Genomic DNA, 24,254 nt, shown 5'->3' on the forward strand with positions numbered 1-24,254 from the left:
GGGTGTGACATATGTATATCCTCTAATCGTTTCTTATTAGTGTACACCTGGTAATGATGAAAACTTGAAAGTATTAATGTCATTCTTACACTCGGAAAATATCATATTTTGCAATTGTTTTGGATATATATATATATATATATATGTGTATATATATATATATAGTGAAAGTGTAAAATACAATATCCCTTAACATACAATACGTACGATATAGTGAAATTGCATGTTATAAAATAACATAGATGAAATCGCATGTGATAATTTTGATGAAATCGCATGTTGGTTTTTTGTAACAATTTCGCATGTGATAATTTTGATGAAATCGCATGTTGGTTTTTTGTAACAATTTCGCATGTGGTAATTTTTAATGAAATCGCATGTTAAAAAACCAACATGCGAATTTGTTACAAAAAACCAACATGCGATTTCAATTTGGGATGAAGATTGGACGGTTGAGATGATCGCGTACGTAATGTACGATAAGGGCATTTGTACGTTAACCTAACCCTATATATATATCTATACTACTTTAATAAGCATATAGGAAGGACAAGAATGGTCATTTGCCATTGTACAACCATTTTAAGCATATTATACAACCTTTAAAGCATAAATGTGTTGAAAACTTCTTTTAACAGGAATCCGGCTCATCTCATTTGGGCGGCCAAAGTTTTTCATTTAACTTTTGAAATCCCGCTCATCTCATTTGGGCGGCCAAAGCATCATTTTAGTGCCTTTTTCATTTGGAGAGAGAGAAACTGAGAATGAGAACCAGAAAGAGAGAGAAAGTGCAGGAGAAAGAAAGAAAGGTGGTTCCCGGCTACCTCTGGCGGTGGCATCAGCAACGACCATCCTCTTTTCATTCGATTTGTATTCCAATCCCTATGAATTGAAGATTTGGATTAAACCCTAAACGAAACATGGCAATTTATGTAAAGCCTAGCGATTGATTTCTGTCAATCTAATTAGGTTACCACATCACGAAATCATTATCAGCCTCCTCTCCTCCTAACTGCGTTTGATTCCTTTCAAAACCCTAGCTGTGTTCGATTCCTCTCTGCTATTCATCGACCCAGATCTGGAATTTTAATTCACATCCATCAGTTTTTTGCTTAATTCGCATATACAGGTATTCTTTTTCACCATTAGTTCTATTTTATGCTTTATATTTGGGGTTATGAAACACTACGACATCAATTTTGGTTTCTAGGGTTCGTGGTTGATTATGTTATGCAAATGGATTAGTCTTCAGGTTCGGATTTGGATTACTTATTCAAGCTGTTGGTGATTGGGGATTTAGGATTTGGTAAAAGCTCTCTTGTTTTGAGTTTTACTTCTGATAATGCCATTGAAGACCTTTCTCCTACAATTAGTAATCTATTTGAATTATTTAACTGTTATAAAACAGGATTTGGTCTAATGAATTGGATAAAATACTTATATTTGTTTGAACTGCTAATTAGGGTGTTTGTTTGTCTGTTGTAATCAACCGTATGTAGTTAAAAGGTGCACTTACGGATGATATATTTTCAGATATTATGGAAGCTAGAACCAACATCAGAATAGATGGATTTGAAGTTTTAGGTTTTATGATGATTTGATGCTAGCTGTTTCTGATTAGATCCGAATTTTTACATACCTAAACTCTATTCGTCTCTTATAGCAGGTGAAATCAAGGAGGCAGTTGAGCTTCCTTTAACTCACCCTGAGTTATATGAAGACATCGGTATTAAACCTCCAAAGGGCGTTATACTTTACGGAGAACCGGGAACAGGCAAGACATTGCTTGCAAAGGTGTGCATTTTAAGCTTCCATTTAGACAATTTAATGTTAAAAATAACCAAACATATATAAGAAGTCTTCCTTTTTGCTTTATTTTTTGCATTTGAAACTTTTGTATGTTGTTCAGGCTGTGGCAAACGGGATAAGCAAGCAACGGGATCGGAGTAAAAGGGTAAACGATTGTGTTAATGTACGCGAGCCTCTGGAGCGTTTTCAGCTTCCCGGCCCACGCGTACCAGAGGGGGCAATGTTGGCTCATGAAAATCTCAACTGAACCAAGAGCCCATCGAAGCACCTGGCGCAACCTGTCGGACAAATTGATCAACACCAGATCTTCCTGTATGATGTTAACTACAAAATTTTGTTCTTTCAGTTACACAAATAATCCCAATTTGACATTTCCTGTGATTGGTCCACAAACTCCGGCTCCACCTAATTTGGGTATTTTTCATTGCTGTTGTTACTATTTGTTAGAATAACTATATGTTAGACAGATTAATTTGTTAAGTAATTGCCTTCTAATTGTATATGCTACTATGATTTCAGCTGGAAGCAGTGCCACCACGCCTATTGCCATTGGAGCAGCTACGGGTGCCGCCCTCCTTTTCCTGGTCCCCTTAATTGTAATTGCTTGGTGGCGGCGCACAAAGGCACAAGATCATTTCTTTGATGTACCAGGTTTGTTAATTGAACAAAGATAATCGTCTTATTTTGGTTCCTTAATAATTGTTTTCTGCTCACTTATATTAATTCTCTGATATGTGCAGCTGAGGAGGACCCCACAGTTCATTTGGGACAACTAAAGAGGTTTTCTCTACGTGAACTACAAGTCGCAACCAACAGTTTTAGTAGCAAGAACGTTCTTGGGAGTGGTGGATTTGGCAAAGTTTATAAAGGGCGGTTAGCTGATGGTGGTCTGGTGGCGGTAAAAAGACTCAAAGAGGAACGAACTCATGGCGGTGAGTTGCAGTTTCAAACTGAGGTTGAAATGATCAGTATGGCGGTGTATCGAAATCTACTTCGGTTGAAAGGATTTTGCATGACACCAACTGAACGATTGCTCGTTTATCCCTACATGGTCAATGGTAGCGTTGCTTCATGTCTATGAGGTATTTTCACTATCTTTGACTTTTTTTTGGTCAAATGTTATCATAGATTCATCTTATATAAGTATATAACTGAAGTTTAAATGGTTAATTACCTTAGAACGGCGCGCTACACAACCAGTACTTGATTGGCTGACGAGAGAACGAATTGCTCTCGGTGCCGCAAGGGGTCTAGCTTATTTGCATGAACAGAGTGACCCGAAGATCATTCACCGTGATGTGAAAGCTGCAAATATACTGCTGGATGATGAATTTGAAGCGGTTGTGGGAGACTTTGGGTTGGCTAAACTCATGGAGTATAAAGATACTCATGTTACAACAGCGTTTCGTGGTACGATTAGACACATTGCCCCAGAGTATCTGTCCACTGGCAGATCTTCTGAAAAAACCGATGTTTTTGGTTATGGTGTGACACTTTTAGAACTTGTCACGGGCAACGGGCCTATGATCTTGCCCGCCTCGAGAAAGATAATGAGGTCATGCTACTCGATTGGATAAGCATCCTCCTAGATCACCATGTGTTTCTTCATTTCTTAAACATTTAGTGCAAATATTTCTTGCTTCTGGACCTTCAGGTCCATATAAAATCATCTTACCTTGAACATTTTTTAACATTTTTTAATGGGGCGTAACTATAAATAAACTTGAGCTTTGCTCGGTTAACTTAATAGAGCTCAAGCTTGGTTCGTGAATATTCTTTTGAGCTTTGCTCAGGCTCAACTTGTTTATTACTTATTAATCATTCAATTATTTTATTTGTGTACATATAGTTATCTTTATAACTATTTATTTATTTTTGTACGTAAGATCATATATATTATTTAGTTAGTTATCTTGAGGTACTCAGGAACTGGCCTGAGATGAATATTCAAGTTATTGTGGTGAGCGTATCTTAGGATTGGGAGATCTTGGGTGTCAGGTACAATAAGCTAATCTTCTTAACTTTTTTGATTACGTTTCATCGATGTCATAGAAGTTCTGTCCGATGTAATATATTGTTGTCCAATAATGGAACTCTTTAAATTCGTACTGGGTATGGGAATTCCAGTTGGGAAACTTGCGTTATATACTGCACACTTGGAGGAGTTGGGCCTTCTGCGGTAAGCCATATTAAATAAACTGTTCTTTCAAATTTTGTACTCAGTTTAAAACTGGAAGCAGTTTTAAAACCGATCCATGTAAATCTAAATATGGTCTTTAACTTGCTATGTAGTGCTTGCATGTTACCATTGATGTGGGGACGAACAATCAGAAGCTACTAGACGATGAGTTCTATATTGGTCTTAGACAAAAGAGGGCCACCAGAAAGGTACATCGAGACTGTTAAACTAAATTAGGGTCATTAAAGTTATATAGATTTATTGTTACTTTTATCATCTTTTTTTTATATAGAGAAAAGCTTTAACATCTATTGTTTATGCAGGAATATTCTGACTTGCTTGAAGAGTTCATGTCTGCAGTCAATCAAAACTATGGTGAAAAAGTCCTCGTGCAGGTAATAATTCATACATCTTCTAAAAGATAAAGAGTCATAACTCATAAGCTCATCTTTACATGAACTCTTGTGTTGGTGCTGTCAAACATTTGCAGTTTGAAGACTTTGCTAACCACAATGCATTTGAGCTGTTGGCCAAATACAGAACCATTCATTTGGTTTTCATTGACGATATACAGGGGACAACATCGGTGCTTCTTGCTGGTCTTGTTGCATCACTGAAATTACTTGGCGGTAGCTTGGCTGATTACACGTTCTTGTTCCTTGGTGCTAGGGAAGTAAGATATTATATTACAATTTTTGTTACAATATTTTGTGTAATCATACGGATACCTTAGGTAATATGCATCTTTGTATTTCAGGCAGGGACTGGTATTGCAGAGCTTATAGCTCTTGAAATATCAACAAAGGTAACATTTTTATGTTGAAGTTTACCTTTTAGTACTATCACATGCAATAATATTTGCTGTTTTTCTTAACATTTTGTTTTAACTTTTATAGACAAGTATTCCCGTTGAAGAGGCTCGTAAGAAGATATGGCTGGTGGACTCTAAGGGGTTGATTGTTAGCTCTCGTAAAGGTTCCCTTCAGCATTTGAAGAATAAGGTTTTTGTAAGTGTTATTGCTGCTACTGTATTTTTCCAGGTTGTAATAGTTTGAGTATTTGGGTGCCTTTGCTAACACGTCGCCGCTTACCGCCACACAATGGCTGTTTAGTATTTTTAAGGGATTTTTAAGCATGCCGATTCCTGTGTTCTTGAAGAGAATCCTTGTTTAAGGGTAAAGTCCTACTTAAAAAGCCGTTGAACTTTTACTGTCACCCGATCTGGTAAACTGATCGGGTGATAGTAAAATCTAACGGCTTCAACATTACCTCAAACAGAGATTTTGTTTAAGAGCACGGCAATTGACATGCTTAAAAATGGCTCTTTAAGCATGCCAAGTGATGTGCTCTTGAAGAGAATCTCTGTTTGAGGTAAAGTCCTACTTAGAAAGCCGTTAGATCTTGAAGAGAATCTTTGTGATCCGCAATTTGGCATTCCATTCACCTGACCAGAAAATTTATTCAAACTAAAACTAAAATCTGCGACAAAGCCTACCAGAATCCTCCATTTTAGTTTTACTAAAATCTGTGACAAAGGCGCAACGTCTTGATTTGTTATTTGTGAAGGTAAATATAGGACAGTTATGTACTTCATTTGGTTTTTTATTTTGAATATTAGTTGGTAAAACTATGTATTTAGTCCGAATTATAATGTACATTATTTTGTTAATCTTTGTGGTTATTTGTTATTTTCAAGAAATTATGCTGATCAAAGCTGGATCAGGTTGAAATTGTCGGATTGGAAGCCGACTAGACTGAGTGAACAAAAACAAACACAAAACAAGATTTTATAGTAGTGACTTAATTTTAACGATTATATATTTTGAGCTATTATAATTTGAGAGTGGCCCCAGAAATAACTATAGTTTTGATGCAGAAAGAACAAGTGATCCATATCTAGACACTAGATGTTCTTCAACTGAAATTAGCAAGTGAGATAGATTTTATGGAACCTGTGAGGTCTATGTTTAATAACTTGGCTGCATAAGTAATCTGAACCATGTCAGCAGACTATGTGACAAAATCTTGCACCAGCAAGTGATCATTTTATAAGTGTCCCCCACTCACACAATGATTACATGCTTCATCTGAAGTTATGGTTGTGGGGATTGGGGAAATAAGAAGGTAAGAGAAGTTCAGTGATTTTTCGGCCAACAAGTGGTTGATCATCTACATGTGTTGATAACAGAACATCTAGATGCACCACCTATACAAGATAAAAAATTAGATGAAGACGGTATATGTGGACATGGATGATGGTATTCATCACACCTGATACACCAATACGTGATTGAACTTGGATCGAATGAAACAATAATGATACTAACTGATAAACAAACCAAACTTGTATGCTTCTGATTATAATCAACTGAACGTGTGTACTGCATCTGAAAAATATCTTCATATACTAAGTGCTCGCTAATGAGTACTGCATCTTCAGAATTGTAACCTTGCCATGGCATATTGTCGATTTTTGGTAATCAGAGATTCAAAACTTACTAAAATCTTCAACTTGTATACAAAAAATAAACTGAAACAAATGAAGCACAACACTTAATCTACCAGCAGATCGTCTGATGACCCGAGACTCTCAATCGATTTAACAGACATGAACGGATGGTTTGATTAGTTATGAGCTTATGGTTGTGCTTTTGTTGGCTTGGCGCAGTTCGGTTTGTTTACATCCTTTTAAAACTCTCTAAATCCCCATGACCGGTTTTGAGGTACCTTAACCGAAAGTTTAGATTTTAGCTATGACCCAACTGAACTGAAACTTCTCATGCACACCCTTAGAATTGCTAACACGTGTTGTGTTTTCCATTGCATCGCGAATTTGGTTTTGGTTATGGCTCAAAACCGAACCGCCCCGTACATAGCCCTAAACTCACCAACCTAAGTGATATGTTTCCCGCCGCATCGCGCGGGTAAACGGCTAGTATATATCTATACTACTTTAATAAGGATATTAGAAGGACAAGATGGTAATTGAACAAGGTGTTGAAAAAACACTGAATGCACAATGTACAACTGTTAAGGCACAAGAAAACACAAACCCTTTTACCCTTTACAAGGGTATACATCGGCCGTCCATCTATACTACTTTCTCACACGGATCAACATCGGGACCGTCCATTTGACTTCACACGGATCACCATATGCTTTCTCTCTCAATGCTCACACATCTCACAAAACAACATCAGATCTTCTTCTCTCTCTTCTCTCTCTCTTTTCTCTCTTCTCGGCGATCTAGGGTTTCATGAGATCTATCACCAGATCCGTTTGAATCTATCACCAGATCCGTTTGATGAGCAGATCAAGGGTTTCATGAGATGTTCTGGCAAGGGATCCACAGATTTGAACAAGGGATCCGTTTTATCTGGCAAGGGATCCACAGATTTGAACAAGGGATCCGTTTGATGTTCTGATAAGTTGCTTTATCTTTAATCTTGATGTAGATTTGTTAGTAGATATCTTACCATGTTCTTCTGTGATTGTTACTTTTCAGGTGAAGCGGTTGACGGATGTTCGAAGGACGAAATCTGAGGTTTACGAAGGATTTTTTCATGTGTTTTGTGATGAATCGACTCAGGTTAGGTTCTAAATGTTGATTTATCTTTAATCTTGATGTAGATTTGTTAGTAGATATCTTACCATGTTCTTTTGTGATTATTACTTTTCAGGTGAAGCAGTTGACGGATGTTCGAAGGACGAAATCTGAGGTTTACGAAGAGTTTAGCATGTTTTTTGTGATGAATCGACTCAGGTTAGGTTCTAAATGTTGATTTATCTTTAATCTTGATGTAGATTTGTTAGTAGATGCGGTTATTTCAAATTAGGTTGAAAGTCTTGTGATATTTGAATTTGTATTTTTGGTGATGATAGTTAGATTAATTTCAGATATGACATAGTGAAAGGATAATTTGTTTTTGTAGTTTTGATTTTACTGTGTTCTGTTATATTTTGATCTTTTCCTTCATTTTTGGGACTGATAAGTGTCATGGTTGTGTGATAATTATGATATTTAGGTCATTTAGATATGGAATTGTGAAAAGATAGATTGTTATGTATTTTTGATTTTGGTTTGTTCTGTGGGATGTTCGATGAGCAGATCTAGGGTTTCATGAGATGTATCACCAGCTTTATCTGGCAAGGGATCCACAGATTTGAACAAGGGATCCGTTTGATGTTCTGATAAGTTGCAATGAGTGTTATATATCTTACCATGTTCTTTTGTGATTCTTATCTTTAATCTTGATGTAGATTTGTTAGTAGATGCGGTTATTTCAAATTAGGTTGAAAGTCTTGTGATATTTGAATTTGTATTTTTGGTGATGATAGTTAGATTAATTTCAGATATGACATAGTGAAAGGATAATTTGTTTTTGTAGTTTTGATTTTACTGTGTTCTGTTATATTTTGATCTTTTCCTTCATTTTTGGGACTGATAAGTGTCATGGTTGTGTGATAATTATGATATTTAGGTCATTTAGATATGGAATTGTGAAAAGATAGATTGTTATGTATTTTTGATTTTGGTTTGTTCTGTGGGATGTTCGATGAGCAGATCTAGGGTTTCATGAGATGTATCACCAGCTTTATCTGGCAAGGGATCCACAGATTTGAACAAGGGATCCGTTTGATGTTCTGATAAGTTGCAATGAGTGTTATATATCTTACCATGTTCTTTTGTGATTCTTACTTTTTAGGTGAAGCGGTTGACGGATGTTCGAAGGACGAAATCTGAGGTTTACGAAGGATTTTCGCATGTGTTTTGTGATGAATCGACTCAGGTATGTCACTCGCAACTCGCAAGGAAACCTTTTTTTAGGATCTGAATTTAATTAGTTATACCTTTGGTTAACGACTGTCACGATCACTATTATTACAGAACAAGCTCACTCCGATCTTCTGGCTGCCGGAGAAAGTGTATCTGCTTGGAGAGTCTCGGAATTGGCTTTGGCGACGCTGAACGCTGCTTCATTCGAATCGATGGGGGCTTCATATGCAGAATGTTCCCTCACTTAGTGGTCTCATGCTCACTCAAGCAGAGGTAAAGTAAAGTTTATCATCATTCATCAATTTTCTTTTCTTTTTTGTTTATAATAAAGGTTTTTATATTTGCAACTTGACAAAATGTGATTTATATTAAATTTATTTTAAGTTAATAGTGTACTGGTTATAACTAATATCAAATCTTTACTAATACTTGATTTCTTTTTATGATGGTTGACTTTGCGAGAACTAACGGAGCATTAGTGTCAAGAATGGGCTGAGATTCGAATTCAGTCGGTTTTTCGCTCTTTTTTGGTAATTTCTAAGCCTTGAATATTAATTTTTAACATGCTATGCTACTGAGAGAATATAAACTTGACTATATTCTCTGTTTTTTGATCAGAGGTAAAGTAAAGTTTATCATCATTCATCAATTTTCTTTTCTTTTTTGTTTATAATAAAGGTTTTTATATTTGCAACTTGACAAAATGTGATTTATATTAAATTTATTTTAAGTTAATAGTGTACTGGTTATAACTAATATCAAATCTTTACTAATACTTGATTTCTTTTTATGATGGTTGACTTTGCGAGAACTAACGGAGCATTAGTGTCAAGAATGGGCTGAGATTCGAATTCAGTCGGTTTTTCGCTCTTTTTTGGTAATTTCTAAGCCTTGAATATTAATTTTTAACATGCTATGCTACTGAGAGAATATAAACTTCACTATATTCTCTGTTTTTTGATGTGTTTTGTTATTTTTATGCTTTTTGTTTTTTAACTGATCTTAACCCATTTGACTTATGCTACAGACAAAAAGGATCAAGATCGGGACCGTGCATTTGACTTCACACGGATCACCATCTGCTTTCTCTCAACCCATTTGACTTATGCTACAGACAAAAAGGGATCAAGATCGGGACCGTCCATTTGACTTCACACGGATCACCATCTGCTTTCTCTCTCAATGCTCACACATCTGACAAAAAGGGATGCCAAAAGCAGGGAAGTACAATCTACAGGAAAAAGCAACACTTTACTTTTGTGTGAAAGACAGCTTGCTTGCTGCAGTCTCTATAATATATCAACACTCTTCCATACACTGTTTGAAAGACAGCACTGCTTCCTTCAGTCTCTATAAATAATCCAGAGATATCTACACTCTACTCACACTTTACAAACTCTCAACTACACTCAACTGAAATTGTAAGTTTATCTCAGTTGAATAATCCTACTTTCAAAACATCAACTTAACAACTTCTATTTACTTCGATTTCAGAATATATCAACTCTTTGCATTCGGATCTTGCGTTGTTTCTCGGCTCTCACATCAAGGTTTTAAAATTTTTGTCGGCTTTTCACATCTCCCTCTTGCATTGTTGTAAGTTCTTTCAAATATGACATAGTGAACGGATAAATTGTTTTTGTGGTTTTTATTTTACTTTGTTCTGTTATATTTTGATCTTTTCCTTCATTGTTGGGACTGATATGTGTCATGGTTTTGTGATACTTATTATATTTAGGTCATTTTTGGGGATGATAAGTGTTGTAGTTCAAAGAAAATTATGATAGTTAGGTCAATTTTAGATATGGAATAGTGAAAAGATAGATTGTTATGTACTTTTTATTTTAGTTTGTTCTGTGGGATGTTTTGATATACTTTTTCATTTTTCGGGATAGTGAACGGATAAATTGTTTTTGTGGTTTTTATTTTACTTTGTTCTGTTATATTTTGATCTTTTCCTTCATTGTTGGGACTGATATGTGTCATGGTTTTGTGATACTTATTATATTTAGGTCATTTTTGGGGATGATAAGTGTTGTAGTTCAAAGAAAATTATGATAATTAGGTCAATTTTAGATATGGAATAGTGAAAAGATAGATTGTTATGTACTTTTTATTTTAGTTTGTTCTGTGGGATGTTTTGATATACTTTTTCATTTTTCGGGATAGTGAACGGATAAATTGTTTTTGTGGTTTTTATTTTACTTTGTTCTGTTATATTTTGATCTTTTCCTTCATTGTTGGGACTGATATGTGTCATGGTTTTGTGATACTTATTATATTTAGGTCATTTTTGGGGATGATAAGTGTTGTAGTTCAAAGAAAATTATGATAGTTAGGTCAATTTTAGATATGGAATAGTGAAAAGATAGATTGTTATGTACTTTTTATTTTAGTTTGTTCTGTGGGATGTTTTGATATACTTTTTCATTTTTCGGGATAGTGAAAGGATAAATTGTTTTTGTAGTTTTGATTTTACTTTGTTCTGTTATATTTTGATCTTTTCCTTCATTTTTGGGACTGATATGTGTCATGGTTTTGTGATACTTATTATATTTAGGTCATTTTTGGGGATGATAAGTGTTGTAGTTCAATGAAAATTATGATAGTTAGGTCAATTTTAGATATGGAATAGTGAAAAGATAAATTGTTATGTACTTTTTATTTTAGTTTGTTCTGTGGTATGTTTTGATATATTTTTTCATTTACTTAGTTCTGTTATGTGTCATGGTTTTGTGATATGTGTACTTAGTTCTGTTATGGAATAGTTAAAAGATAAATTGTTATGTACTTAGTTCTTTTCCTTCATTTTTGGGACTGATATGTGTCATGGTTTTTTGATAATTATGATATTTAGGTTCATTTACTTAGTTCTGTTATATTTTGATCTTTTCCTTCATCATTGCAGGAATTTTTTTTAAAACAGTACTGTATTCAAAGCAAAATAAAACGCCGTATTCACAAAACAATACTGTATTCACAAAGGTGTATTCAAAACAATACTGTATTCAAAACAATACTGTATTTAAAACAATATTGTATTCACAAAGCTGATTGTTATAGTTATTATGTATATGTGTAAATTATAGTAAATTGTTTTTGTAGTTTTGATTTTACTTTGTTCTGTTATATTTTGATCTTTTCCTTCATTTTTGGGACTGATATGTGTCATGGTTTTGTGATAATTATGATCTTTTCATTCATTTACTTTGTTCTGTTATATTTTGATCTTTTCCTTCATCATTACAGGAATTTTTTTTAAAACAATACTGTATTCAAAACAAAATAAAACGCCGTATTCACAAAACAATACTGTATTCACAAAGCTGTATTCAAAACAATACTGTATATTCAAAACAATACTGTATTCAAAACAATACTGTGTTCAAAACAATACTGTATTCAAAACAATACTGTATTCACAAAGCTGATTGTTATAGTAATTATGTGTATTTTTCAGTTTACAAATCACTCCAAACACATATCAATTGAGAGGTATGGGCGGTGGTTATCCAATTCCCGTTGAATCACTAGGATCAACAAACTATTTAAACCTTCCTGATTCAAACCCTCTAACTTCAAACCCACCTCCGGTGTCAACCCCACCTCCGGTTTTAACCCACCTTCGGTTTCAACCCCACCTCCATTGTCAAACCCTGAATATGATGATCCATTTGGTTGGACGGATGAAGAGTTGAATTGGGCGTATGACTATACCTTCGCTCAACTACAATTTGGTGGACTACAAATTGAGGGGTGCCATCGTCCGGTGCCAAACACTCCTATACTTCCTATGCATCCTCCACCTTCAAACCCCCCTTATGTGGAAAACTACAGTCAAACACAAGAACTACCGACCTGGGCTGAAGGGTACGAAACTGACCCTGGGGCAGTTTACGAACCACCATTGGATGAAAAAATGGTTTGGGAACCTTAGAACAACTTTTATGATGACTGTAGTTTTTTTTTTCTCGAATTAGTTTGAATCTTAATTATGTAACTTTTAATTATGTATTAGTTTAAATTTAAATTTGTTGCTGTTTAATTTTAATCATGTTTTAGTTTAAATTTTATTTCTGGAGTTTTTATTTTTTTAGTTAACTAATATTGAACACTTAATAGGATATGTCTGATCATTTTTCCGTTGAAGAATTTTCATCATTGACAAATGATAGAGCATGGTATAATATAATCTTTGTTAAGGTGGAGTTTATTTGGCATGACGTCGATGGAAAGAGATTAGTGGTTATATTTCTTGATCAACACGTAAGAACATTATTTTAATTTACTTTGTGTTATATAAGCGTTTTTCCACCACTAAATTTCTTTTCATTTTAGAGACAAAAAATTGTTGCGTTCGTCCCACAAAATTTGATACACAAATATAATGACGCGTCATTGATGGGTGGTTTTTTTTCGTTGAATCATTTCCAAATTGAGAATCTCAACTATCTTGAGTGCCCAAAGTACCAGAATTACGTGTTAGTTTGGTCCGAGAAGAAAATTGTCATCAACGAATATACAAAGCTTTCTTCACTTACGCTTACGATTCCAAGGGGTGCTTCTTTATATCCATTGGTCCCTTCCATTATAGAATTGAAGCATGACAGGAGACCTCAAATGGATATTGTTGGTACATATTAATTCTCTATCTATAATTTTTATTAAAAATATAAAACTTTACATATGGTCTATACGATTTAACTGATTTGGTTTTAGATGTGGTTGGGAGAATAATAGAAGGCAAACGTGATCGATGTTGTTTTGAACTTTCTCTTCAAGATAAGACGTACGTTATTATTTATTATTAACATATTACAAACATAATATTTACGTTATATGTAAGAAAATATTATTATTAGAAGAACTTTAACCCAAAATCGTAATATACAGTGGTCACACAATACAATTGTTTTTGTCTGCCCTGAAGCCTTCCGATGTGATACGTTCCATTCGAGCCGTGCAACAAAGGTCCATCATATATGTATCACGTCTCAAGTTGGTTCATCTACCAGATAGTATGTTATGCTTTACACATGAACATTCTAATAATTAGTTAGATCTAATGGCTCATGTAGTTTAATAAAAGTTATATTTTATTTGTTATTTCAGTTAATATTTTGAAGTCTACGGAGTTGAGTACGATTACGTACGAACCGGATATGGTCGAGGCACGGGATATGTAAATTATGGATCGTTATCCAATTTGAGTTTAAGTTAGAAACATTTGGTGTTGTTATTTGTTTAGTTGTTGAATATTAAAGTCTCTCTTGGTGTTTCGTGTTTTGCTTTTTGTTTCCCTCATATTGATGTAATTGTAGAAATATTTATAATCTATCACCAAGGTATAATCTTCTTAGATTGGACAACTAAATAATCATTATCTGTATTAAACGAAGGTATAACCATGGCTGACCTTCCTACTCATACAATCGTGTTTGAGATATTAACGAGGCTGCCAGCAAAGGATGTAGGTCGTTCTAAGAGTGTATGTAAGCAATGGTATGCGTTATTGTCAACACAAGATTTCGTAAAGATACATTGTTCTCGCTCAGTAGTTTCATCTAACCAGAGAGTTCTACTAATTGACGACCTAACGTGTTCTGTTCGTCCAATCATCTCTAATAACAATGACTATGGTCCAAGCTCAACAGTTACATTTCCATTCCATCACCAAAATAATGATGTCTCAATACTTTCACATTTGAACGGATTGTTGTGTGTTTGCTTGAATGATACATACGAGCTGCTTCTTTGGAATCCAACAACTACTGCTTTCAAGCGTTTGTCAACCCCTGATTCTCATGGATTCTATATAAATAACCTTGATGCCATTGGTTTGTACGTTGACGCTGACGATGATTACAAGGTCTTGCATATAAAGCGTAGGAGTGGTGTACTTGGTGTCTATGTTTATTCTAGGGAAGTAGACTCTTGGAGAAATATTCCTTTCATAACAAGACAAGAGTACCTAAGCCCTCATTTCAATTGGTCAGCTGGCACATTTTGTGGTGGTACTCTATATTTCACTGTTTGCGAATGTTGGATTGGAGGTACGAATGTGGTGATTTGTTTTGATGTTAATTCGGAGCAGTTCAAGGAGATAAGCTTTCCACCCGTTCCTTCTAATGGAATGGTTCAAGGTGTTTTAGTTAATGTAAAAAATGTGCTTCACATGTTTGCTAGCACTGGCATGTTTGAGATGACGCATGACCTATGGACACTACAAGGGGATTACTGGATTAAGGTCTTATCATGTCCTCCGATCCCCCCGATATCATTGTCATTGTGGTGCGATATAACACATTATGTGACAAATGGTAATTGGTTTGTGATGACTAAATTAGGGAAGTTGTTTACAATTGAAATGGATATGAAGCCCTTCGAATGTTTTTATCCCGTTTCTTGGTTTCGAGGTTTTAAGGGTGCGGTGTTTGTGCAGACCATTGTTTCACCAAGTATTTAGATTGGCTTTCACTTAATGTTATCATTATGTATGTCAATGTTTTAAGGATTTGTGTTTTTTTTTCTCTAAGTCATGATATTCCGTTTAAGTCATGTATTTTAATGTTATCATTATGTATTTCAATGTTATCCTTCGGTTTGTTTTTCTCTAAGTTATGTGTTGGAATGTTGTTATGATTTGAGAATTTCATCATCTATGATAACTCTCTTTTATTTAATTTGCAAGGTATTTGTCATTTTTTCAATTTACAATGACTAATGGACTCTCAAACCCTCGAAATCATGCTTCTAGCTCGAGTGCATCTACTAAAGCTGAAAAACGAAAAGAGTATCAAAAAAGATACTATGCTGCACGCAAAGAAAATAACAAAGTATCTAAATTTGGGAGTGGTGATGCCCCCCAAAGTGCTTCATCAATATCTTTAATGAATAATAGGTCAACAGAAAGGACACCGTTAAGAAGTTTACAAACTAATATTACTCAATTTCTACAAACAACAAATGAGAACGCCTCAAGTGTTTCTACTACAAAATGCAAGGAGTACAATGAAGGATGTTCTAATACACCAAACGATAATGGAATGCGTATTTCAAATGGCAGTCAAGTCAACCAAACCCCGATAGATGATGTAATTGACGTAGTCAGGCATAGAACATCACGAGGTTTCTATTTATTTAACAAAGATTTCTTTTTCGAACTTGACATCTTTTACAACCTTCATTACTTAATACACCAATTTTTTTAGGTATTCAAATTCATCCGCGTACTTTATTACCCCAATTTGCTGAAGTAGTTGATCAACCTTCCCTCCAACATGGGAGCGTAGAAGATGATCCTTATAATTTTGTTTACAATGGTGTACCTGGAGAGCATCGTGTTTTAAAGGAACGAGCCGCATGTCCTAATTGTGGAGCAAAACGATTTCAATTTGAATTTGATACCTTTTGTTGTATGAGTGGGAAAACCGTGTTAGCAAACTTAGAAATTCCAGAGGAATTGTACCGACTTTTCACGTCTCAAGATGAAATTGGAGATTTGTTTAGGCAAAACATCCGTGCTTATAACACCAATTTTTCTTTTGCCTCAATGGGTGTGACATTGGATGATACATTGAACAATATGAGAGACGGCGTATATACTTTTCGTGCACATAAAGGAATATATCACAGAATCGACCAATTAGTTCCGAGGGATGGGACTCCTAGGTACTTGCAGATGTATTTTTACGATCCTGATACTGAGTTAGATCACAGACTCCGATGGCCAAATCTTGATCGGCGTATTACTCAGATTTTAACACGCGTTCTTTCTACAAACCCATATGTCGATACATTTAGAAGACTTGCGGAACTAGGACCTCTGGACAACTATAGAGTCACTTTGAATACTTCGGTTGAACTTGACCAAAGGGTGTACAACCGACCAACGACATCGGAGGTATATATAATATATTATATTAATTGCAATTATTTAATATAATTGCTTATTTTACTTACTTATAGTTCACAATTATATAGGTTGCTGGTATTTGGGTTGAAGGTAATGACAATATCACTTCGTATAAACGAAGTATTGTAGTGTACGGTAGGTCTGAATATAGACAAACTATTCAGCCGTACTTCAGTTGTTACGATCCATTGTCGTATCCTTTATTTTTTCCTAATGGTGAGTCGGGTTGGCATGCTAACATACCACGTCAAGGAGTATCAATCAATGAGGTTCGCAACAATGACAACATCGAAGGAGAAATGGAAGGTACCAACAATTTGTTATCCTTTTTAAGTGAAGATCATAAAAATAGCGTAATGCGTTTTATTTTTATTAACTGTTTGTTTTTAATACATCTTCATCGTTCAGAGGCTAACACACGAAGTGGTAGAACAACCGTGGCTATGCGAGAGTACTACTGTTACAAGTTCCAGATTCGATCTACCGATAATGTGCTTTTGTTCGGTGGTAGGCTGCTACAGCAGTTTGTGGTTGATGTTTACATCAAAATTGAGACGTCACGCTTAGAATTTTGTGAGAGAAACCAGGAAAAAATTCGAGCCGAATTGTACCAAGGTATTGTGGATTGCGTCAATACTGGCGAGGTTCATGCAAACAGAGTCGGGAAAAGAATTGTGTTGCCTGCATCTTTCATCGGGGGGCCTCGCGACATGCGACGTCGGTTTCTAGATGCGATGACGTTAGTTCAAGACGACGGCAAGCCTGATGTATTCCTTACAATGACATGTAATCCTAAGTGGCCTGAGATATGTGATAACTTACATGTTGGTCAAACTGCTACAGATCGTCCAGACCTTGTTTCAAGAGTGTTCCGGGCTAAATTAGAAGATCTTAAGGATCAACTCTTCAAGAAACATGTCCTCGGGGAAGTTAAGTCATACGTCTATGTCATTGAATTTCAAAAGCGGGGTTTGCCGCACGCACATTTTCTCCTAATCATGTACCCGCAACACAAGATCAATAACGCGGACCATTATGATAAGGTTGTGTGTGCTGAAATTCCTAACAAACTAACACATCCCAGATTGCATGAGATGGTTGTCAAGCACATGATTCACGGTCCTTGCGGCAATTTACGATCAAGCAGTCCTTGTATGCAGGGTGATCCTAAAATTTGTCGTTTTCACTATCCTAGACAATTTAACGAACAGACGACACAAGGAGAAGATTCGTATCCGTTGTATCGAAGGAGAGACACCGGGATAGAAGTGGACCTACGAGGACAAACACTTGATAATAGATGGGTGGTCCCATATAACCCAAGGCTTTTGATGATGTTTAACTGCCACATGAATGTTGAAGTTTGCTCAAGTATAAAATCTGTGAAATATCTTTTCAAGTATGTTTATAAAGGACATGACAAACAGGTTATTCAAGTCGATCAAAGTGAGCCAGGGGTTGTTATTAATGAGATAAAAAGATTTCAAGATGCACGCTACATATCGCCCCCAGAGGCTATGTGGCGAATTTTTTCCTTCTCTCTTTCTCAAATCTTTCCTGCTGTTCTAGCCTTACAACTTCATCTCCCAAATAATCAGATGGTTAGATTTAGAGATGATGACTTGATGCCTAATATTGTTGATAGGGAAAGGGATAAGAGAACCATACTAACAGCATTTTTTGATCAGAATAGAAACGATGAAACAGCAAGGGTACATTTGTATAAAGATTTTCCAAAACACTATACTTGGAATGGAAGCACACGCCGTTGGAGTCGTCGTTTCGGTAAAAAACAAAGAGGTCGTATCGTTTCCGCTAATCCAGCCGAAGGAGAAAGGTACTACTTACGCCTACTTTTGTCAAATGTCAGAGGGCCTACTTCTTTCGAACATCTTTGCACAGTTAATGGTCAACGGTGTGCGACATTTCGGAAAGCAGCTCTTGAGTTAGGCTTAATAGAAGACGATGAATATCTATCACAATGTCTCGAAGAAGCCTCTACGTTTCAGTTTCCCAATGCTCTTAGAAGGTTATTTGCGACCATAATGATTTTTTGCCAACCTGGAGATGTTCGAAAGTTATGGAATGACCACTTTGATTCACTATCTGAAGATCATCGGTTACACTGTCAAAGTATAGAACGAGTTCAAAATATGGTTCTTACCGAAATAAGTGTGTTGGTACAATCCATGGGTAAAAATTTCAATGAATTCGACCTTCCTAAGATAACTGACGATGTTAACTTACAAGATGCAGGTTATCGTGAGTTACAAGAAGAGTATGGGATTGTTTTGGAACCTGAACACTTGAGTGCCAAACATTCACTTAATCCGGACCAAAAAAATGTGTTTGATGAGATCATGATGCATGTTGATAATGATCTTCCAGGCGTGTTCTTTATTGATGGTCTAGGTGGAACTGGAAAAACATTTTTGTACATTGCCTTGCTTGCTGAAATTCGGTCACGTGGTCTTATTGCTCTCGCAACAGCTTCATCAGGTGCAGCGGCTAATAATATGCCAGGAGGTAGAACGGCTCACTCGAGATTCAAGATTCCTCTTAATCTTGAAAATAATTCAATGTGCAATATTAAAAAACAGAGTGGGGCCGCTAAACTGATTCGCTCTGCCAAAATAATCATATGGGATGAAGCGTCGATGGCTAAACGACAAGCGATAGAGGCAGTCGATCGTACATTCCAAGACATTATAGGTGTTAGTCTCCCATTTGGTGGAAAGATAATGGTTATGGGAGGTGACTTCAGACAGGTGTTGCCGGTTATCAAACGTGGCACTCGAGCACAGATTGTAGACTCCAGCGTACGAATGTCACCTCTTTGGTCTTTGACTAAGAAGATGCGGTTGACCATAAATATGAGAGCGCTGAAAGATCCATGGTTTTCTAAATTTCTTTTAAGAGTCGGCGATGGAACTGAAGAACCAATCGAAGGAAACTATATCCGCATACCCGATGACATGACAATTCAGTGCAACAACAAAGAAAACGCTATAAAAGAATTGATCCATGCCATCTTTCCATCAATTGAAGATAACGTATATTCTTCAGATTATATAATCTCTAGAGCAATATTGTCCACTAAAAATGATAGTGTTGACGAGATTAATAATCAAATGATTGAAATTTTTCAAGGGGAGGAGAAAGTTTATTACAGTTTTGATGAAGCTGAAGACGATCAGCGCAACTTCTATCCGGTCGAGTTCTTAAATTCGCTAAATGTTAGTGGATTGCCGCCTCATAAGCTTCATTTAAAAATTGGATGCCCAATAATATTGTTACGTAATATCGATCCATCACATGGCCTGTGTAATGGCACGCGGTTGATATGTAAGGGTTTCATGCGAAATGTTATTGATGCGGAAATTGCAGTTGGTCAACATGCCGGAAAAAGAGTTTTTTTGCCAAGAATCCCTCTAACCCTTTCTCAAGATGACATGTTCCCATTCAAGCTGAAAAGAAAACAATTTCCAATTCGACTTAGCTTTTCCATGACGATTAATAAAGCTCAAGGTCAAACAATTCCGAACGTTGGTATTTATCTACCGGATTCTGTATTTTCACATGGACAACTTTATGTCGCGTTATCAAGAGGGATTTCAAGACAAAGTACGAAGGTGTTGGTACATCTCGCCAAAGAATTCAAACAACGCGGAGTTTACACATCAAATGTTGTCTACCAGGAAGTGTTGCGTGATTAATTAATCGCATCCTTATCAAAAAGAAGGTAAGTTAGTAGATGTTGTGCCTTATTTGCTTCCAGAAATTACCTTTTAATTACTATTTTAAATCACTGTAAGTGTCTAACATTTTTTTTATGTGTTGAAATCTGGTACAGTAGAGGAGAAGATGCAAGAAAGTCATAAGCGAACGGATGTATTGGTAAAACAGGAAGAGATACAAGAGACTCCCCACATTTTGTTTTTATTGTTTTGTCCAGCTACTTGACTATTTTGAACTCTTCTTGTTTTTAATTACATCTACTTCCTTGTTTTGTACTCTTCTTGTAGAAGATCACCAAAGAATCGATAAACTAACAGAAAAACCAGTGCCATCATATCACGAATAAGAAAACTAACTTAAGTACTATACAATATATCACGAGACGACGGATAAACTAACGGTAAACAATTATACTATTGTAAATTGCCACTCCGCCGCATCGCGCGGGTACGTGACTAGTATATATATATATATATATATATATTGAAGAAAAATCTCAATCAACTGGATCTCTAAAGAAGATAAGAGTCCTGAAGATCACAGCAAGATGAAGAAAACCAGATAGGACAACTGAAATGCAATGTATCTAATACAAAGAATCACAAGTTGATCAAGAGTTGATTTGGATTATCAAAGAAGGTCATTTCTGATGGATCTGATGATATTTCTGATGAAATATCATCAGCTTCTGACAATTCTGATCATCAGACTTTCTGATGATTTGTTCACCAGAATTCTGATGAAGTGGTTTATCAGAAATTCTGATGAAAGCCCCAATTGTCTAAAAATCACAACTCTATCCTGCCACCCATGACCGAAGCATGACATTATTGGTTATCATGATTACAAATGCAACTTGAACGACGGATTCAATGAATATGTCAAATTGCTACTTTACGCAGGACTTATTGCATGAATAAACAATTGTTTATTCATGTCCACAGTCGTCTATAAATAGAAGGCTCGAGAGGCAGAAGATACATGAGTTTGAAGCTTAGCATTCATATACAAACACCCAAACTCCACTGCTCTTCTCACCCACATAAATCAAGATTCATTTGTATTAGATAATAATCTTACAATCACCTTGTTATACTAATTTGTTTTCAAAGTGATATAAACTTGATAATTCTGTAGGTCTTGTTTCTTGAAAGTCTGATTTCTATTTCCGCCCATCTTTTTCACATATACTGAAATCACTTGCATATTACGTAAAAAGAAGTTGTTAAGGCCAAACTGGGTCCAACAATTGGTATCAGAGCAGATTGAATAAATTATTTTCAAATGATCAATCGCTCTTCTTCTTTTTTCTAAATATGGCCAGCTTTCAAACCTAGAATAATGCTTTCAATATTGGTTCTATGTCCAAACCTCCGACTCTGTTCAGAGAGGAATACCCCCAATGGAAAATCAGGATGGTCAATTTCCTTAATGGTCATGACCGAGCTCTGTTTTGATCCATTGAAAGGGGTCCACATATACCATTGACTGAAATACCAGCAATTCCAGCAACTGACCAACTACCTACTATCCCTGCCTCCCGAGCTCCCAAAAGTGAAATACTTTGGAGTGAGGAAGACAAGGAACTGGTAGCAGGGGATGAAAGAGCAAAATCACTCTTAATAATGGCCATCCCCAATGACATAATTTCACAAGTTGATGCTTGTGCATCAGCCAAGGAAATATAATATGGGATCAGTTGGAAAATCTTTGTGAAGGAGGAGAGAGGATGAAAAGAAACAAGAGAACAAACAACGTCTCATCCTATGAAAGGTTTAAAAGTTTACCTAATGAAAAGTTAAATGACACATATCAAAGGTTCACAAAACTTTTAAACGAGCTAAAGAAATTTGGAATAACTAAATCAAATGATGAAAGAAACATAAAATTTCTTGATGCTTTGCCTTAGAGAATGGAGAAGTCTCACAATGACTTTGTCCTCAACCTTAGAACTAGGAAACATGAGTCTTCATGACTTATATAGCATCTTGATCCCCAGAGAGGAAGAAATATTTGAAGAAACCATTCAAAGAGGGGGATCATTAGCTCTTATCTTAAACTCACAAAGACAAACAACTTCCAATGATCCACAACCATCAAACAACCAGGGTTTTGAAACTTGTGATTCATCATCAGATTTTTCTGCTTTTGCTGATGAATAGCACTGCTCACCAAAACATTTGAGTAGGGGTTGAGGGGAGGAGGCCAGAGGTACCAGAGGAGTGATAGAAGGAGGATGGATGATAGATCTAAAGAAGAAGTTAGATCTAAGGATAAAGGAAAAGCTGAGGTGGTGTGTTACAAGTGCAAGCAAAAAGCTCATTATGCATCTGAGTGTAAGACCAAGAAGCTGAAAGATGTTGCTTACTATAAAAAGAAGCTTGAGGAAGCTAAGAAGTAACAACAGCAAGTCAGCTTAATTGCTCGGACAGATACATGGCTATCTGATGATTCTTCTGATGAAGAAGAAGAAGAAATGGCCAACTTCTATCTCATGGCACTTTCTGATGACATACTAGAGACTTCAGGACAACAGGTAAGTTTAGACAATCTTGATCTTGAACAAAAGCTAAATGAGCTCATGTCAGATTTTTTAAACTTGCAAGTTAAACATCAATCAGATGGTAAAAAATCTGATGAGTTGCAGAGGACCTTGAATAAAATCATTATTGAAAACCAATTACTTATAGAAAAAAGTTTAGATCAAAGAGCTAAAATTGAGTTCTATGAAAATGAAAGAAGAGATCTTTACAAGAAAATCAATGATAAAGAAATTAATGTAAGAGGTTTTCAAGAAGCAAAAGAATTCATAAATTTCATAGAGTCCACTCCAAAGAACAAAGGAGAAGGTTTGGGTTATGTGAGAACAAATAATAACAAACCAACTGTCTTTGTAAAAGCAACTCAACAGATTTCTGATAAATTCTTATCAAAATCTGATTCTGAAACTTGCAAATCAACATGTTCTGAATAGTCCTTTGATAAGCCAAATTTTGAACCAAAAAGAAGTGAATGCAATCAAGAGTTTGTAAAAACTCCAGAAGCAGTTCACTCATCTTTTCAAAATTATTCCTTCATTCCATCACAAGAATGAACATCAGAAATTTCTGATGATTCTTGTATATGTGCTGAAATACTAAAGCTTGTTCAACATCACATACAAAAGAAAAAGAAAAAATATGTTAATGGCTCAGCATTTAACAGAAATACTGATGAAAAGTCATTTAGAAGAAATAATAGAACCAGAATATCATCAGAAACTGTACCTAAGCATGTCTGGGTACCTAAAACCCTCTAATCATTTAATTTCAGGACCATCATGTGCAGCAGATCTGGTACTGCGACTCAGGAAGCTCAAAGCACATGACTGGAGATAGGAGCTTACTCAGCAACTTTGTCTCAAAGCTGGGTAAAATGGTGAACTTTGGAAATGGAGTGAAAGGAAGGATAATGGGATACTGTTGGTGTAGTCATCTGTCGTCTTCGTCTTATGTCGAGTCCGGGTTTCGTTGCGGATCTGATCAAGCATGATGTCATCATGTTTAATGATGACATCATACTTGTGACATTATCATAATATGTCATCATATTTGCAAATCAGTAAACGACAAAGAAACAAATAGATTTGAAGTGGCCGTTTGATGATATGACCATTTGAAGGTCCAATGAAGTGCTTCCATTAAAAGGCCCAATCACATGAAAGGTTTTGCTTGAAGGCCCAATTATAACATGAGAGGTTCGCTTGAAAGTCAATCTAGGTGGTTCGCTTGAGCAGTTCGCTTGAAGGGACATGTAGCTTCAAGCGAACCTATGTTTAGTATAAATAGGGTGAATGT

The 24,254-nt window shown here is 35.8% G+C and overlaps 4 protein-coding genes, 1 long non-coding RNA gene and 1 pseudogene across 5 annotated transcripts; all 6 read left to right on the forward strand.

Annotated features, from left to right (window-relative positions):
- Positions 1 to 702: 702 nt before the first annotated feature.
- On the forward strand, positions 703 to 5,657 carry LOC110899741 (annotated as a pseudogene).
- Positions 1,539 to 3,386, forward strand: LOC110899740 (BRASSINOSTEROID INSENSITIVE 1-associated receptor kinase 1-like). The gene is made up of 7 exons (XM_035981361.1): positions 1,539 to 1,584; positions 1,667 to 1,794; positions 1,910 to 2,031; positions 2,156 to 2,223; positions 2,329 to 2,460; positions 2,550 to 2,867; positions 2,989 to 3,386. The coding sequence occupies exons 1-7, from the start codon at positions 1,539 to 1,541 to the stop codon at positions 3,384 to 3,386; spliced, it is 1,212 nt and encodes a 403-aa protein (XP_035837254.1).
- Positions 5,658 to 9,473: 3,816 nt separating the features above from the next.
- LOC110903377 lies at positions 9,474 to 10,463 on the forward strand. The gene is made up of 3 exons (XR_002571886.2): positions 9,474 to 9,642; positions 9,880 to 10,186; positions 10,260 to 10,463. It is a non-coding gene; the product is annotated as an uncharacterized LOC110903377 (long non-coding RNA).
- Positions 10,464 to 12,884: 2,421 nt separating this feature from the next.
- On the forward strand, positions 12,885 to 13,935 carry LOC110903378. The gene is made up of 4 exons (XM_035981021.1): positions 12,885 to 13,031; positions 13,104 to 13,398; positions 13,485 to 13,554; positions 13,659 to 13,935. Exons 1-4 carry the CDS (start codon positions 12,891 to 12,893, stop codon positions 13,819 to 13,821), a joined length of 669 nt encoding a protein of 222 aa, XP_035836914.1. The 5' UTR covers positions 12,885 to 12,890; the 3' UTR covers positions 13,822 to 13,935.
- A 237-nt stretch (positions 13,936 to 14,172) lies between these two features.
- LOC110901952 (F-box/kelch-repeat protein At3g17530) lies at positions 14,173 to 15,231 on the forward strand. The gene has a single exon (XM_022148701.1). It carries the CDS (start codon positions 14,173 to 14,175, stop codon positions 15,229 to 15,231), a length of 1,059 nt encoding a protein of 352 aa, XP_022004393.1.
- A 250-nt stretch (positions 15,232 to 15,481) lies between these two features.
- On the forward strand, positions 15,482 to 20,396 carry LOC110901953. Its single transcript, XM_022148702.1, has 4 exons — positions 15,482 to 15,893; positions 15,977 to 16,668; positions 16,749 to 16,986; positions 17,089 to 20,396. The coding sequence occupies exons 1-4, from the start codon at positions 15,482 to 15,484 to the stop codon at positions 20,394 to 20,396; spliced, it is 4,650 nt and encodes a 1,549-aa protein (XP_022004394.1).
- Positions 20,397 to 24,254: the final 3,858 nt, after the last annotated feature.

This window comes from Helianthus annuus, chromosome 12, assembly GCF_002127325.2.
Source record: "Helianthus annuus cultivar XRQ/B chromosome 12, HanXRQr2.0-SUNRISE, whole genome shotgun sequence".
NCBI lineage: Eukaryota > Viridiplantae > Streptophyta > Magnoliopsida > Asterales > Asteraceae > Helianthus > Helianthus annuus.